Here is a 15,747-nt window from a genome sequence, read left to right as displayed (position 1 = left end):
CACACACACTGCAGCACACACACACACACACTGCAGCACACACACACACACACACACACACTGCAGCACACACACACACACACACACACTGCAGCACACACACACACACTCACACACACACACTGCAGCGCACACACACACACACACACTGCAGCACACACACACACACACACACACACACTGCAGCGCACACACACACACACACACTGCAGCACACACACACACACACACACACACACTGCAGCGCACACACACACCCTGCAGCACACACACACACACACACACACACACTCACACACACACACTGCAGCACACACACACACACACACCCTGCAGCGCACACACACACACCCTGCAGCGCACACACACACACCCTGCAGCACACACACACACCCTGCAGCACACACACACACACACACACACACTCACACACACACCCTGCAGCACACACACACACACACACACACACTCACACACACACACTGCAGCACACCCACACACACACACACACACTGCAGCACACACACACACACACACACACACACCCTGCAGCACACACACACACACACACACACACACTCACACACACACCCTGCAGCACACACACACACACACACACACACTCACACACACACACTGCAGCACACACACACACACACACACTGCAGCACACACACACACACACACACACACACACTGCAGCGCACACACACACCCTGCAGCACACACACACACACACACACACACTCACACACACACACTGCAGCACACACACACACACACACACACACACTGCAGCACACACACACACACACACCCTGCAGCGCACACACACACACCCTGCAGCGCACACACACACACCCTGCAGCACACACACACACCCTGCAGCACACACACACACACACACACACACTCACACACACACCCTGCAGCACACACACACACACACACACTCACACACACACACTGCAGCACACACACACACACACACACACACTGCAGCACACACACACACACACACACCCTGCAGCACACACACACACACACACACACTCACACACACACCCTGCAGCACACACACACACACACACACACACACACACACACACACTCACACACACACACTGCAGCACACACACACACACACACACTGCAGCACACACACACACACACTGCAGCACACACACACACACACACACACACACTGCAGCACACACACACACACACACACACACACTGCAGCACACACACACACACACACACTCACACACACACACTGCAGCGCACACACACACACACACACTGCAGCACACACACACACACACATACACACTGCAGCACACACACACACACACACACACACACACTGCAGCACACACACACACACACACACACACACACTGCAGCACACACACACACACACACACACACACTGCAGCACACACACACACACACATACACACTGCAGCACACACACACACACACACACACACACACTGCAGCACACACACACACACACACACACACACACTGCAGCACACACACACACACACACACACACACTGCAGCACACACACACACACACACACACACACTGCAGCACACACACACACACACACACACACTCACACACACACACTGCAGCGCACACACACACACACACACTGCAGCACACACACACACACACATACATACTCTATGAGGTGTTTGTTGTTATCTTTATGCATTTATCAGACGCTTTTATCCAAAGCGACTTACAGATAGGATAGAAGGGGTCTGGCCTTACCGGGGCCTCACACCAAAAGCGTCGTGAGCTGCCGTTCATTCAATGTAAGCAGGCGTCGATAAGCGGCCGGCGTTGTGAGCTTCAAGAGTTGAGAAAGGCTCAACTTTATGCAAATGAGCAGTGAGGCGACGACAGCCAATTAGGGCCGATCTGGATTCCGACGGCGGATAAAAAAGGTGGAAAAATGGCGGAAAACAGCAGAGCGCAAACACAAAGAAACACAAAGAAGGCCCAGAGTAGGATCCATGGTGAAAGAGGGAACCGATGTATGGATGGATTATTATTTATATCTGCTAGTTGCTATACATATAAGCCCCGCCCCTTTAGCCGTTTCCGGCGGCAGAAGAAGTAGAAGCGGCGGGTTGTGAGCCCCCGGTTAAGGAGTCCTACTGGAGACAGAACCTTTCATGCAGGGGATTTGAACCCAGAGCTCTAAACTATCCGGGTCCTGAGTTGAAATCGATGTCAAAACACCCAGAGAGACACGCAGCAACGTCCTATTATTTTTTAATTGGCTCCATATGAATGAATTGGATTATGATTACAATGAATTGAATTGGACTATATTATTTAAGTGCCTTGAGATGACATTTGTTATAATCTGGCGCTATATAAATAAAACTGAACTGATTATTTTGTTACGTGCGCTGTGCTGTGACCCGGCTCGAAGGAGATGATAAAAACGGGAGCGACGCAGTGCAAAGCCGATAGAAAATACATTTATTTAGATAAAGTAACACAGCCTGAAGGGATCCTGTAAGCTGGGAGCTGCTGGAACACCGGACCCAGGTGTGTGTTCACACTTATGGTCGCAGACTCTGTTGCTAAGCGCCGTGCGCACGCCTCCGTGGACGTGAACGCGTTGTTCCATTTTCATCCAGTAGGTGGTGCAATCGATCCAATATGAGACTCAGACCCACAGAGGCTGAAATAAACCAGATCCATGAAAGTGTTTCTGGTTCAGAGCCAGTTGTAACGGATCTGTTGTTCTCCCCAGAATGTGGAAGGGTCTCTATAACCACCTGGAGAAGTCGACGCCTCCTCGCCAGTCGCCTGCCGACTTCCTGTCTGCTGTGAGGGAGGAGTCCCAGCAGCTGGAGGAGGAGCTGACCAATCACCAGGAGGTACCGCCCGGAGGAACCGCCCACCACCACCCGGGCTCCAGACAAGGCATACAACACACAAACGCACCCCCCCGTGACCTTTGACCCCAGTTAAACAGATGAAATCACCCACAGCAGCCATCATGTCAACATTATCAGGTCCAATAACAACAAACACCTTATCAGGGCTTATGTACCCCCCCCACAGAACCAAACAGAACTTCTCCAGTGACCCTGATCTATGGCTTGAACACAAACTGGTTTAGAAGTGACATGTTCTGACCTTTCTGAGGGGAACTCATAAATCCCAGGGTCGTGTTTCTGGGGAGTTTTACACCTGCTGGTGACCTCAGACGCCCTGATAGATTTTTACACAATATGTCACCTTTAATGGCTGCGTTTGACCATTGGGTGGCGCTGTTACCCTGTTTACAACAGAGAACAGGTAGAGCAGGAGTTCTGACGAGTTCTGAGGTGTTCTATGGTGTTCTGAGGTGTTCTGAGGTGTGTTCTGATGAGTTCTGAGGTGTTCTGAGGTGTGTTCTGAGGTGTGTTCTGATGAGTTCTGAGGTGTGTTCTGAGGTGTTCTGAGGTGTGTTCTGAGGTGTTCTGAGGTGTTCTGAGGTGTTCTGAGGTGTGTTCTGATGAGTTCTGAGGTGTTCTGAGGTGTGTTCTGATGAGTTCTGAGGTGTTCTGAGGTGTGTTCTGAGGTGTGTTCTGAGGTGTTCTATGGTGTTCTGAGGTGTGTTCTGATGAGTTCTGAGGTGTGTTCTGAGGTGTTCTGAGGTGTGTTCTGAGGTGTTCTGAGGTGTTCTGAGGTGTTCTGAGGTGTGTTCTGATGAGTTCTGAGGTGTTCTGAGGTGTGTTCTGATGAGTTCTGAGGTGTTCTGAGGTGTGTTCTGAGGTGTTCTGAGGTGTGTTCTGAGGTGTGTTCTGAGGTGTTCTGAGGTGTGTTCTGAGGTGTTCTGAGGTGTTCTGAGGTGTTCTGAGGTGTGTTCTGATGAGTTCTGAGGTGTTCTGAGGTGTTCTGAGGTGTGTTCTGATGAGTTCTGAGGTGTTCTGAGGTGTTCTGAGGTGTTCTGAGGTGTTCTGAGGTGTTCTGAGGTGTGTTCTGAGGTGTTCTGAAGTGTTCTGAGGTGTGTTCTGATGAGTTCTGAGGTGTGTTCTGAGGTGTGTTCTGAGGTGTTCTGAGGTGTGTTCTGAGGTGTTCTGAGGTGTTCTGAGGTGTTCTGAGGTGTGTTCTGAGGTGTGTTCTGAGGTGTTCTGAGGTGTGTTCTGAGGTGTGTTCTGAGGTGTGTTCTGAGGTGTGTTCTGAGGTGTTCTGAGGTGTTCTGAGGTGTGTTCTGAGGTGTGTTCTGAGGTGTTCTGAGGTGTTCTGAGGTGTGTTCTGAGGTGTGTTCTGAGGTGTTCTGAGGTGTTCTGAGGTGTGTTCTGAGGTGTGTTCTGAGGTGTTCTGAGGTGTTCTGAGGTGTGTTCTGAGGTGTTCTGAGGTGTGTTCTGATGAGTTCTGAGGTGTTCTGAGGTGTGTTCTGATGAGTTCTGAGGTGTTCTGAGGTGTGTTCTGAGGTGTTCTGAGGTGTTCTGAGGTGTGTTCTGATGAGTTCTGAGGTGTTCTGAGGTGTTCTGAGGTGTTCTGAGGTCTGTTCTGAGGTGTTCTGAGGTGTTCTGAGGTGTGTTCTGAGGTGTTCTGAGGTGTGTTCTGATGAGTTCTGAGGTGTTCTGAGGTGTGTTCTGAGGTGTTCTGAGGTGTTCTGAGGTGTTCTGAGGTGTTCTGAGGTGTTCTGAGGTGTGTTCTGAGGTGTTCTGAGGTGTGTTCTGATGAGTTCTGAGGTGTTCTGAGGTGTGTTCTGATGAGTTCTGAGGTGTTCTGAGGTGTTCTGAGGTGTGTTCTGAGGTGTTCTGAGGTGTTCTGAGGTGTGTTCTGATGAGTTCTGAGGTGTGTTCTGAGGTGTTCTGAGGTGTGTTCTGAGGTGTTCTGAGGTGTTCTGAGGTGTGTTCTGAGGTGTGTTCTGAGGTCTGTTCTGAGGTGTGTTCTGAGGTGTGTTCTGAGGTGTGTTCTGAGGTGTTCTGAGGTGTTCTGAGGTGTGTTCTGAGGTGTTCTGAGGTGTGTTCTATGGTGTTCTGAGGTGTTCTGAGGTGTGTTCTGAGGTGTTCTGAGGTGTTCTGAGGTGTGTTCTGATGAGTTCTGAGGTGTTCTGAGGTGTGTTCTGATGAGTTCTGAGGTGTTCTGAGGTGTGTTCTGAGGTGTGTTCTGAGGTGTTCTGAGGTGTTCTGAGGTGTGTTCTGAGGTCTGTTCTGAGGTGTGTTCTGATGAGTTCTGAGGTGTTCTGAGGTGTTCTGAGGTGTGTTCTGAGGTGTGTTCTGAGGTGTTCTGAGGTGTTCTGAGGTGTGTTCTGAGGTGTGTTCTGAGGTGTGTTCTGAGGTGTGTTCTATGGTGTTCTGAGGTGTTCTGAGGTGTGTTCTGAGGTGTGTTCTATGGTGTTCTGAGGTGTGTTCTGAGGTGTGTTCTGAGGTGTGTTCTGAGGTGTGTTCTGAGGTGTTCTGAGGTGTTCTGAGGTGTGTTCTGAGGTCTGTTCTGAGGTCTGTTCTGAGGTCTGTTCTGAGGTGTTCTGAGGTGTGTTCTGAGGTGTTCTGAGGTGTTCTGAGGTGTTCTGAGGTCTGTTCTGAGGTGTGTTCTGAGGTGTGTTCTGAGGTCTGTTCTGAGGTGTGTTCTGAGGTGTGTTCTGAGGTGTGTTCTGAGGTGTGTTCTGATGTGTGTTCTGAGGTGTTCTGAGGTCTGTTCTGAGGTGTTCTGAGGTCTGTTCTGAGGTGTGTTCTGAGGTGTTCTGAGGTGTTCTGAGGTGTTCTGAGGTGTTCTGAGGTGTGTTCTGAGGTCTGTTCTGAGGTGTTCTGAGGTGTTCTGAGGTGTTCTGAGGTCTGTTCTGAGGTGTGTTCTGAGGTGTGTTCTGAGGTGTGTTCTGAGGTGTGTTCTGAGGTGTGTTCTGAGGTGTTCTGATGAGTTCTGATGAGTTCTGATGAGTTCTGTCTGTCTGCAGAGGATCGCAGCTCTGACCGGGAGGCCAATCACCTCGGAGAAGATCGAGGTTCCGAGGAGGAGGACTCGCCACCTGCGGTATAGACACAGCGGGCCGGACCCGCCCACTTTTGCAGACCCAATCACCAGCCCTGCACATGAGAACACTCGCACACTCTCCTCTGACCCGGCCAATCAGAAGGCTCAAACCCAGGACCCCCCCCACCCCCCGCCCTTAGGGCTGCAGCTCGCCCCCGAGGACCTCTACCTGTGCAGCGACCTGGAGTCCGGCGTGGCCGACCTCAGCAGCCGCTCGTCCAGCGCCGGGGACGACGGCAAGGACCCGGACCCGGAGTGAAGCTGGCCGTGCCGCTGCCTGAGCAGAACTAAAGGACCTTTACTCTCAGGTGGAGTTTATCTGTAGTTTCCTGTTTCCTCCCCCCCCCGAAGGTCCGTTCAGCTTCACCAACATTTATCTGTTTTGGACAAAAACTCAGCGACGACTTCCTTTCATTTGCACAGAACCAGACCGGCTGCTTTTTACTGTGTAGCTGCTGTTTTTAGGTGTTTTTACTTCAGGAAATGCGCTTTCACCCGTGAAAAGGACAAAAGTGACGGAGCAGAACCAACGCCGGAGCTGACCTGCGGTCGCCGCGGTGACGGGGCAGAACCAACGCCGGAGCTGACCTGCGGTCGCCGCGGTGACGGAGCAGAACCAACGCTGGAGCTGACCTGCGGTCGCCGCGGTGACGGAGCGGAACCAACGCCGGAGCTGACCTGCGGTCGCCGCGGTGACGGGGCAGAACCAACGCCGGAGCTGACCTGCGGTCGCCGCGGTGACGGAGCGGAACCAACGCCGGAGCTGACCTGCGGTCGCCGCGGTGACGGAGCGGAACCAACGCCGGAGCTGACCTGCGGTCGCCGCGGTGACGGGAGACGGATGAAGGACGGATTCACTCCTCTTCCTCCTCCTCAGTGAGACGATTCCTTCGTGCTGATAAGTATCATCTCTCATCTGATCCCAGACCAGCCAACAGGGACACTCTGCCTCCTCCTGTGACTCTTATTTCCTGTTGAAAGCGGTTCCGAAGCTTCAGTCGGAGCTCAGGAACAAACTAAATGTGAACAAATGTGAATGTTTACAACAGACGCTGAAAGTCTTCAGTTTTCATGTATTTTTCTGTTTGAAGGACCTGATTTAGTGTTCAGACGGTGAGGTTCTGCGGTTCTGATGGACCTCTGCTCCGTCTCCTCTGACCCGAACACGCTGAAGTCCCTCAGTTATTGAACTGGACTTTAGAGGAAATCTGTTAGAACTGCTGTTTGGACTCCTGCTGCTGTCACAACCATCTGAGAAATCAAAGCTGCCCTCTTCCTCTTCTTCTTCTTCTTCCTCCCTCCTCCTCTTCTTCTTCTTCTTCCTCCCCCTCTTCCTCCTCTCTTCCTCCTACTCTTCTTCCTCTTCCTCCCTCTTCTTTCCCCTCCTTCTTCTTCTCTCCTCCTCTTCTTCTTCTTCCTCCCCCTCCCTCCTCTTCCTCCCTCTTCATCATCCTCCTCCTCCTCCTTCCCCCTCCCCCTCTTCTTCCTCCCTCCCTCTTCCTCCCCCTCCCTCCTCCTCTTCCTCCTCTTCCTCCCTCTTCATCATCCTCTCCCTCCTCCTCTTCCTCCCCCTCCCTCCTCCTCTTCCTCCCCCTCCCTCCTCCTCTTCCTCCCCCTCCCCCTCCCCCTCCTCCTCTTCTTCCCTCCTCTTCTTCTTCTTCTTCCTCCCCCTCCTCCTCTCCTTCCTCCTCCTCCCTCCCCCTCTTCCTCCCCCTCCTCCTCCTCCCCCTCCCCCCCTGTAGCCTGTGGTGTGTGTCATGTATCCATCGATGTAAACGATCAATAAAAGCACCGTTAAAGGGAGGCGATGACCAGCAGCGGTCTGATGCTTGCAGATAAAACACTCGGTTCTTTAACTTCAGGGTCACAGCAACACATTTAGATTTTCATCCAAACCGAAGCTGCTCTGCTTCAGATGTTTTTCTGCTCCAGCACACCTGATTCAGAAGGTTTCCCTCCTCGGTCCACCTTCACCTGAGAGCTGCTGTCACAGGACGTCCTTCTCCTGTCCACAGCGCCCCACAAACATGCCTCATTCTGGGGTTAAACCCAGATTTAATCATCTTTAAAGGATTCATGAGACTAAAACCAAGCAGCACTCATCCCTTCTTTTATTCCCTCAGTTCTTACAGTTTTTTAAGTGTCTCGTAGCAGAAACGTCATGATTTTCACCTCCACAGTAACAACACATCGATGTTCAGAACAAAGACCAATCACAGAACCACAGAACATGGGCGGACGGATCCTGTTGGGTTCTGCATCACATGGAAACCGTCACCGCAGAATCAGGAGAAGAAGAGCTGCTCGCAGAGCCGCCGCGTCTCCTCGGGACACGCCACCTCGTGGCCGACGGTCCGGGGGTCGCAGTAGATCTCGTAGTCGTTTCCTCCCTGAAACAGACGCAGAGGGGAGGAGTTTATATGCTGACAACATGAAGGCGGTCAGCTGTGTAACCCGAGCCGTCTCTGTGGGGCTGCAGCAGAAGAAGAAGAAGCAGCAGAAGAAGAAGAATCAGCCCTGAAGGAGCCTCACTGTGCTCCGGTTTAAAGGCTGAAAGCTTTTTACGGTCCGTCGTCTTCACGGCTCGGGCTGAAAGAAAAGGAAAATGTTTTTGAAAGGCGGTCGTCCTGAAGGCTGGAGGCAACCTGCTGTGAACCCGTTCACACCTGCACACACTCACGTGCACACACTCACGTGCACAGGTTTGAGCAGCTTCAGCTGGGAGTCAGAAGTGAGACGCTGAACCAGTTTTAACCAGAAGAGGCCGTTTAATGACTCTGATTCGACCCGGTCGCTGAGCTTTTTGTTCTCCGTGCCTGTCGTCGCCATGACGACGAGCAGCAGAAACTGACTCAATTAAAGGTAAAAACTCAGATATTTCCTCTCCTGTAAACCTGTTTCCAGCTGTTTCTGGTCTCAGTAATTCCAGAGGAGGAGCGCTCCATCTTCCTCTTGGGGATGTCCACCGCAGCCGTTCGTTTCCTGTTAAAACAACTTCTTCTTCTACTGAATTCTGCAGCCTACACCGCCCCCTACGGCCGAGCCGATTCACTTCAGACCATCGATGGAAACGGGCCTGATCTGTGCTGGTTTTTTCTCCTCAGATTTGTTTCACAATGGAAGAAAATGAGGTTCTTTGTTTAGTTTCTATGGAAACGGTGTGGATTTAAGCTTCATATCTGCTCCACAGAAAGTGGAATTCTGCGTTTAGAGTTTGTTGTTTCCCCTCCTTTCTTTGTGACGTTACTTTAGCTGTTAGGTCACATGATCCTAACATGTCTCAGTGTTCAGGTGTTTTTATAAAACCATTCCTTCCAGTTCACCACATGCTGTCCTGAACTACCTCACACACTCACAGGTTTGGTCTTGTCTCCAAAGAAGTGGATGGTTGAGTAGTTGTCCTTCTCTACGATGCCCAGACAGTACCTCTTATCCCAGCCATCAGGGAACACGTCAAAGCTGATCTGCCCCCCTGCAGAGAAAGAAAGAGCAGGATTAGCATCGCAGCTACGACTCTGACGTCCAGCCGTCTGAGATGTGAGTTTTTCTGCTCCTGCTCTTCCTCTCAAACCTTCAGCTTCACATTTCCAGCAGCTGGAGGCTCGACTTTGTCTTTAAATGAAAGTTTCTCACATCTCAGCAGCAAAATCCAAAATAAATAAGAGTTTAATTTCTTATAAAACACGGAAACAGCCTGTAAATGGGCTGCAGACACCAGATAAAAAACTGTCTTTGTGCTCTTGGTTCATTTTAATAACATTTTCACACCACAGTCATCGTTCATTCAGAGAATGTTTCTTTGAGAGAAAACGTCCCCCAGCAGCCGGAGCTTCAGAGGGTTAAATGCAGACGCTGTTGCCCACTCACCGATTGAAAATGACAATCCTTTTCCTTTGAATTCTTCTTCTAGAACAGAAACAAACTTCTCTCTGATTTTTTCTTTCTGGAAAATAAAAAATAAAACATTTAGTGAACTGAACAGGTCGCCTGGAGTGAACTGGAGTCATGAACCAGTTCAGTCCGGAGTCATGAACTGGAGTCATGAACTAGTTAAGCCTGGAGTGAACTGGTTCATGAACTGTTTCAGCCTGGAGTGAACTGGTTCATGAACTGTTTCAGCCTGGAGTGAACTGGTTCAGCCTGGAGTGAACTGGTTCAGCCTGGAGTCATGAACTGGTTCATGAACTGTTTCAGCCTGGAGTCATGAACTGGTTAATGAACTGGTTCAGCCTGGAGTGAACTGGTTCAGCCTGGAGTCATGAACTGGTTCACGAACTGTTTCAGCCTGGAGTGAACTGGTTCACGAACTGTTTCAGCCTGGAGTGAACTGGTTCATGAACTGTTTCAGCCTGGAGTGAACTGGTTCATGAACTGTTTCAGCCTGGAGTGAACTGGTTCACGAACTGTTTCAGCCTGGAGTGAACTGGTTCACGAACTGTTTCAGCCTGGAGTCATGAACTGGTTAATGAACTGGTTCAGCCTGGAGTGAACTGGTTCATGAACTGGTTCAGCCTGGAGTGAACTGGTTCACGAACTGTTTCAGCCTGGAGTCATGAACTGGTTAATGAACTGGTTCAGCCTGGAGTGAACTGGTTCATGAACTGGTTCAGCCTGGAGTGAACTGGTTCACGAACTGTTTCAGCCTGGAGTGAACTGGTTCACGAACTGTTTCAGCCTGGAGTGAACTGGTTCATGAACTGGTTCAGCCTGGAGTGAACTGGTTCATGAACCGGTTCATGATGTAATGACTCACGAACATGTGTGACCCACCTGATCCAGCTCGTAGAACTCCTTCCTCTCTTCCTGAGTGCAGCTGCGGCCGATCGGCGAAACGTTCAACATCCCGTTACGAAATTCAATGAAAGTCCCCCTGAAAAGGACAATCACTATGAACACTTTTAGTATTTAAACACAGCTCCAGGCTGGGATTCTGCCTCTGCTGGGTGTGCAGCTACCTCTTCTTGGGCAGTTTGATCTTGGCCATGTAGTTGAGACAGAAGTTGATGAAATCTTGCAGCAGCTCTTCTCCCATGTGAGCCTGGATGGACTGACAACAGCGAGCAGACAAAGTGAGTTTCCTTTGACCCAACAGCACCACGTTCAGGGTGTTTCTGTGTTGTTTTGATGCCACAGATTAGGTGGGCACATGGTCCACATGTCATGTTCAGTGTTAGGATCATAAAGTTCTTATCTGACCTGCACAGAGTGCAACTGTCCATGCTTGTAGGCCACAAGCCCGTTCTCAGCAAACACGTAGTCCACTTTCTGAATGACTGCGCACACAAAAGAGCAGAAAATCAGAGTCGCACCGATTCCACGCAGCCGATGTTTACCTGCTCCACCCCAAGCCTCACCGTCACTTCCCAGCTGCTCCTGGATCTTGCTGAGGTCTGAGCCTCCAACGACTCCGACTCGAACCCGAGTTTTTAGCTTCTCCAAGAACTCTGCAATGTCTGGAGTCACACACTGAAAACACACAGTTTTACAGTTTTACCTTAAAGTCTGACACAGAACGAGGGATGTCACGGTAAAGACTCTGGAATACTTTGGTAACCAGAGGAGTTCATGGTGGACTCAATGACTGCAAGGTGCCCAGGTCCTGTGGCTGCAGAACCAGCCCAGATCATCAGCCCTCCACCACCGTGCTTGACAGCTGGTATGAGGTGTTTGTGCTGATATGCTGTGTTTGGTTTCCTCCAAACGTGCTGCTGTGCATTAGGACCAAACATCTCCACTCTGCTCTGGTCTGTCCAAAGGACATTGTTCCAGAAGTCTTGAGCTTTGTTCAGATGCAGCTTTGCAAACCTAAGCTGTGCTGCCATGTTCTTTTTAGAGAGAAGAGGCTTTCTCCTGCAGCCCTTCCAAACAAGCCTTCCTTGTTCAGGCTTTTTCTAACTGTGCTGTCATGACCTTTAACCTTTAACATGCTAACTGAGGCCTGTAGAGTCTGAGATGTATGACCTTTAACCTTTAACATGCTAACTGAGGCCTGTAGAGTCTGAGATGTATGACCTTTAACCTTTAACATGCTAACTGAGGCCTGTAGAGTCTGAGATGTAGCTCTGGGCTTCTTCACCTTGGGGTGACCTTTAACCTTTAGCATGCTAACTGAGGCCTGTAGAGTCTGAGATGTAGCTCTGGGCTTTTTCACCTTGGGGTGACCTTTAACCTTTAACATGCTAACTGAGGCCCGTAGAGTCTGAGATGTAGCTCTGGGCTTTTTCACCTTGGGGTGAACTTGCTGGGACGTCCACTCCTGGGAAGATTGACAGCTGTCCTGAATGTTTTCCACTTGTGAATAATCTTTCTCTCTGTAGAATGATGGACTCCAGATAGTTTGGAAATGGCCTTATAACCCTTCCCAGACTGATGGGCAGCAGCAGCTGCTTCTCTAAGATCATTGCTGATGTCTTTGTTTTTCACTGGACTTCTTTGTTTAGTTTGTTTTTAACAGCACACTGGTGGTTAGACAGGAGTTATCAGCAGGAACAGGTGATAATGGATCCAGTCGTTAGCATAATGCTAGCGGAATCCAACGGGAACACGGTTAGCATCAGTGCAGTTTAAGCCAATTGCTTAATTTCTGGTGTCGAAAGATAGTTTTTAAACTGGAAATGTAGCAACTGAACCCATATATGTGACTGAATTGAAGAATTTGACGAAAGGAGTCAATATTTTTGTATTTTAACAGGGTGGACTTTCAAAAATACTACAAATGTTTCGGGTATTTCTTTCCGTCAGAAACACTTCCGGTTTGGGTAGAGCTAACAAACCGTCTGTGCTCTGTTACCAAAGTCCGTCACTACTGCAAACTAAATAAATACATTTTAATGATAATGATTATAACACATCTAATAGTTTAGCTGTAACCGTTTGCTTGTAATTTTTAATGCTGTTTAACAGAAACAGAAGTATTGTTTCATTGGAGAGCGTCGCTGGTCCGGAGCTACGTGGAACCGGAAGTTGTGCTGACAGACAGGACAGTCATGTTTCTATGAATGGAGCTCAGTTGGATTAATATTCACAGGCACGCATGCACGCACGCACACTAATCACCTGTCTCGCGGCTGTGAGCGTGCCGTCAACATCAAAAAGGCAGAGGGTGCTCGTGTCCATAGCAGCTTCAGTCGTGTCGTTTCTCAGCTGTCACACAACACAACTGTCCCACCCCTCTGGTCTCCGGTTCCGCCTCCGCGGTGAAGAACGGCTCAGAACTACAACTGGAACCGGAGCTTCTTTCCCTCTCTCCGGACAGGAGAACCCGGCTTTGTGTCGCCACCTGCTGAACAGGAGTGCGGAGCCGACATTAGCGCGCTCCTCCCCCGCGTGCAGAGCGTGTCACATGAGAGTGCGCGGAACTCTGGGACTCTATTTAAAGCTGTTTACTGATGGAGAGTATGTGAGGGGGTCATGGGACTGCTCTCCGGCTAAAGACTGGCCTACAGTTTGTCTGTAAACCGTCATTAGCTGAGAATTCCTCACAGATCGGTTTACAGATAATCTAATTCCTCCTTCTCTCTGACGGTCCCAGTTTGAAACCTTATCAGTGTCCCACTTCCTCCAGTCCAGAACTATTCTGCTCCCAGAGCTGCAGCCTCAGCAGGCCCCACACATGCCTGTAGGTGCGGCTGCCTTTGTGCAAATATCTCTTACATGTTGGTCTAATTTAGTCGGGTGACTGTTAGTTAACAGGAACTTTAACTAGTTTTGTGCTCAGTATAGTTTAACTGTAATTAAATTGTAGAAAAGCAGAATTTGGAGTATATTTAGTGAACCTTTGTGTGCTAAAGGGTTGCAAAAATGCCAGTATGACATTAATATGTAAGTATGCTCAGTCATACATTTATTAATTAAAACAGTACTTATTAGTATCATTTTATGGGTTGGAATACAATTTTAAAAGGTGCCGTTCAAATTAGGCTTAAATGTAGTTTAAAATACACTGAAATTTTACGATTTTTGAGCATATATTTAAAAAATATGCTTTACGTTCACTGTAACTCACACACTTTAGTAACTGCAGGTAGCTTTAATATGTTTTAATAAAGTGAAAAATAGTTCAAACTGTGTCATAGATAGATATTTCTGGACAGAACGTGGCAGAAATCTGCATTTTCCTTTGAGCTGTAACCCAGTTCAGAGCCGCTTTATCGCATCTTGGCCACATAACGCTTTCAGGTGCCAAAACCGAGCCATAAAGACCGAAAGATTAGGGCCAAAAGCTTTGCTCACCATGTGGACCTCTGCATGCTTTGTGCTGGAGATTTTCCCCTTTAAAACTCTCTAAATCATCTAAACTTTTTGCTAATGTTGCTTTGCTGTGGCACTTCTCTGTGAGACAGTTTTAAACAGATCAGAGTCCACCTGAGGTACCTGGACAGAGTTTATCAGACTGTGTTCGATCACATCAGAAAGTCCAGAAATGTGAAATGATCCAGCAGCTTTGTGGCCTCATTAACTGTGAAATTGAAGAAGTTTGGAAGTTCCTGGAGGCTTTAATTCAATTTAAAACGACTTCGTAAATGATGCCAAAGGCCTGTGATGTTCTTTTTATAGCTGAGTTAAATCAACAATGGGCACTTTATAAATAATTATGTATAAATGAACCATTTCTTGTGGGAGCCAAAATCTGGTGTCAGATTGAACTGTTTAATTATTTCAATAGAAAATAATGACTTCTAATTACTGCATTGTTGTGTCAGTGGGTTTAAATCTTATAAAATGGCAGAAAAGGGGATTCCCGGGAATAAAAAGGTCAGAAAGTGTGTGTTTTCCCATGTTTTCTTAAAATGAATCAAATGACTTGTGCTTTTTACACCTTTCAGTGGCTGCACAGGTGGAGGAGCACTGCTATGAGATGTGGGTCAGTCTGTGATGAACAAATATCTGGAAAACATCATCACAAGCGTTTCAAACGTGTCCTCTTAGCTCCATCCAGCCTCTGAGCAGATCTCCTCCCCGTTAGTCCTCATCACATGCCTCCTGATGGGAGAACACATGATTACTGATGTCCACCACACAGATGTTTACCTGCACATCGGGCAGCGAACTGCTTCCTGGTTAGTGGCCTGAGATGCTCACCAGAGGCTTCATCTTGGCTTTCTTGGATAGATTGTGGGACCTGCTCTCACTTTTCCGACTGGTTGTGTAGCCGGTTAGCTTCTAGCGTTGTCTGCGTTATGTTTTTGTGAACATGAACAGGCCCAGACCAGGATATCTTTCTCCGTTTATTCTGACAAAAGGTGTAAATAACAACAAAATGCTCCGGTCAATCCTGATCAACTTGAGCTCCTCTACAAATGAAATGAATAAGTTTAAGATAGCAAGTTAACAGAGGCTAAAACACGTACATTTCTGTGACCACGGTGTCGCTTCCTTCTCCCAAAGAGTAAAACAGCAAAAGCGTGAGACACATATATAGGAGGGACCCTCGAAAGTGAACATTAAGGTACAGAAACTGCGTCTCAAACGTGCCACATATTGGTTCAGGAGGTCAGAAATGTCAGATAATAACTATTTAAACAGATTTTGATTATAATTCTAAATATTACTGCTGTATAATTGACTCGGTTACAGTTGCAGGACATTTGCAGTTGAAGAAAATGATGTCCTGCTTCATGCTGAACCCCATAAAATCAAGACAAATGTTCTCACTGACTGAATGTCTGGTTTGTGGTGTTTTGAACCAAGTCGAGGGTCGTATTTAGAGTGCTCAGTTAGTGAATAGATTTGGATGAAACCATTTG

The 15,747-nt window shown here is 48.7% G+C and overlaps 2 protein-coding genes across 2 annotated transcripts in view; one reads left to right on the top strand and one right to left on the bottom strand.

Moving 5' to 3' along the window:
• mtmr7b (myotubularin related protein 7b) overlaps positions 1-7,324 on the top strand; it is a 25,944-nt gene extending 18,620 nt beyond the window's left edge. The window contains exons 13-14 of the mRNA XM_072384053.1: positions 2,784-2,910; positions 5,925-7,324. Of these exons, the coding sequence (XP_072240154.1) occupies positions 2,784-2,910; positions 5,925-6,260 (463 nt within the window). The 3' untranslated portion in view covers positions 6,261-7,324. The remainder of the gene's footprint in view (positions 1-2,783; positions 2,911-5,924) is intronic.
• A 770-nt stretch (positions 7,325-8,094) lies between these two features.
• Positions 8,095-13,183, bottom strand: pmm2 (phosphomannomutase 2). Its single transcript, XM_072384050.1, has 8 exons — positions 13,058-13,183; positions 11,356-11,467; positions 11,198-11,274; positions 10,957-11,048; positions 10,772-10,871; positions 9,869-9,944; positions 9,358-9,473; positions 8,095-8,391 (listed from the first exon to the last, which is right to left on the bottom strand). Exons 1-8 carry the CDS (start codon positions 13,115-13,117, stop codon positions 8,287-8,289), a joined length of 738 nt encoding a protein of 245 aa, XP_072240151.1. The 5' UTR covers positions 13,118-13,183; the 3' UTR covers positions 8,095-8,286.
• Between the last annotated feature and the right edge of the window lie 2,564 nt (positions 13,184-15,747).

The sequence above is a fragment of the Leuresthes tenuis genome, unplaced genomic scaffold (genome assembly GCF_036924035.1).
Source record: "Leuresthes tenuis unplaced genomic scaffold, fLeuTen1.0.hap1 SCAF_4, whole genome shotgun sequence".
NCBI lineage: Eukaryota > Metazoa > Chordata > Actinopteri > Atheriniformes > Atherinopsidae > Leuresthes > Leuresthes tenuis.
This window is presented reverse-complemented; position numbering and strand designations above follow the sequence as displayed.

Excerpts from the sequence above, each read along its gene's own strand:
- pmm2 (XM_072384050.1), bottom strand. The coding sequence starts at position 13,117 with ATGGACACGAGCACCCTCTGCCTTTTTGATGTTGACGGCACGCTCACA. Across the intron at positions 11,275-11,355 it reads GGAGCAGCTGGGAAGTGACG|TCATTCAGAAAGTGGACTAC; the intron begins GTGAGGCTTGGG and ends TTGTGTGCGCAG. Across the intron at positions 9,945-10,771 it reads AGTTCTACGAGCTGGATCAG|AAAGAAAAAATCAGAGAGAA; the intron begins GTGGGTCACACA and ends TTTATTTTCCAG.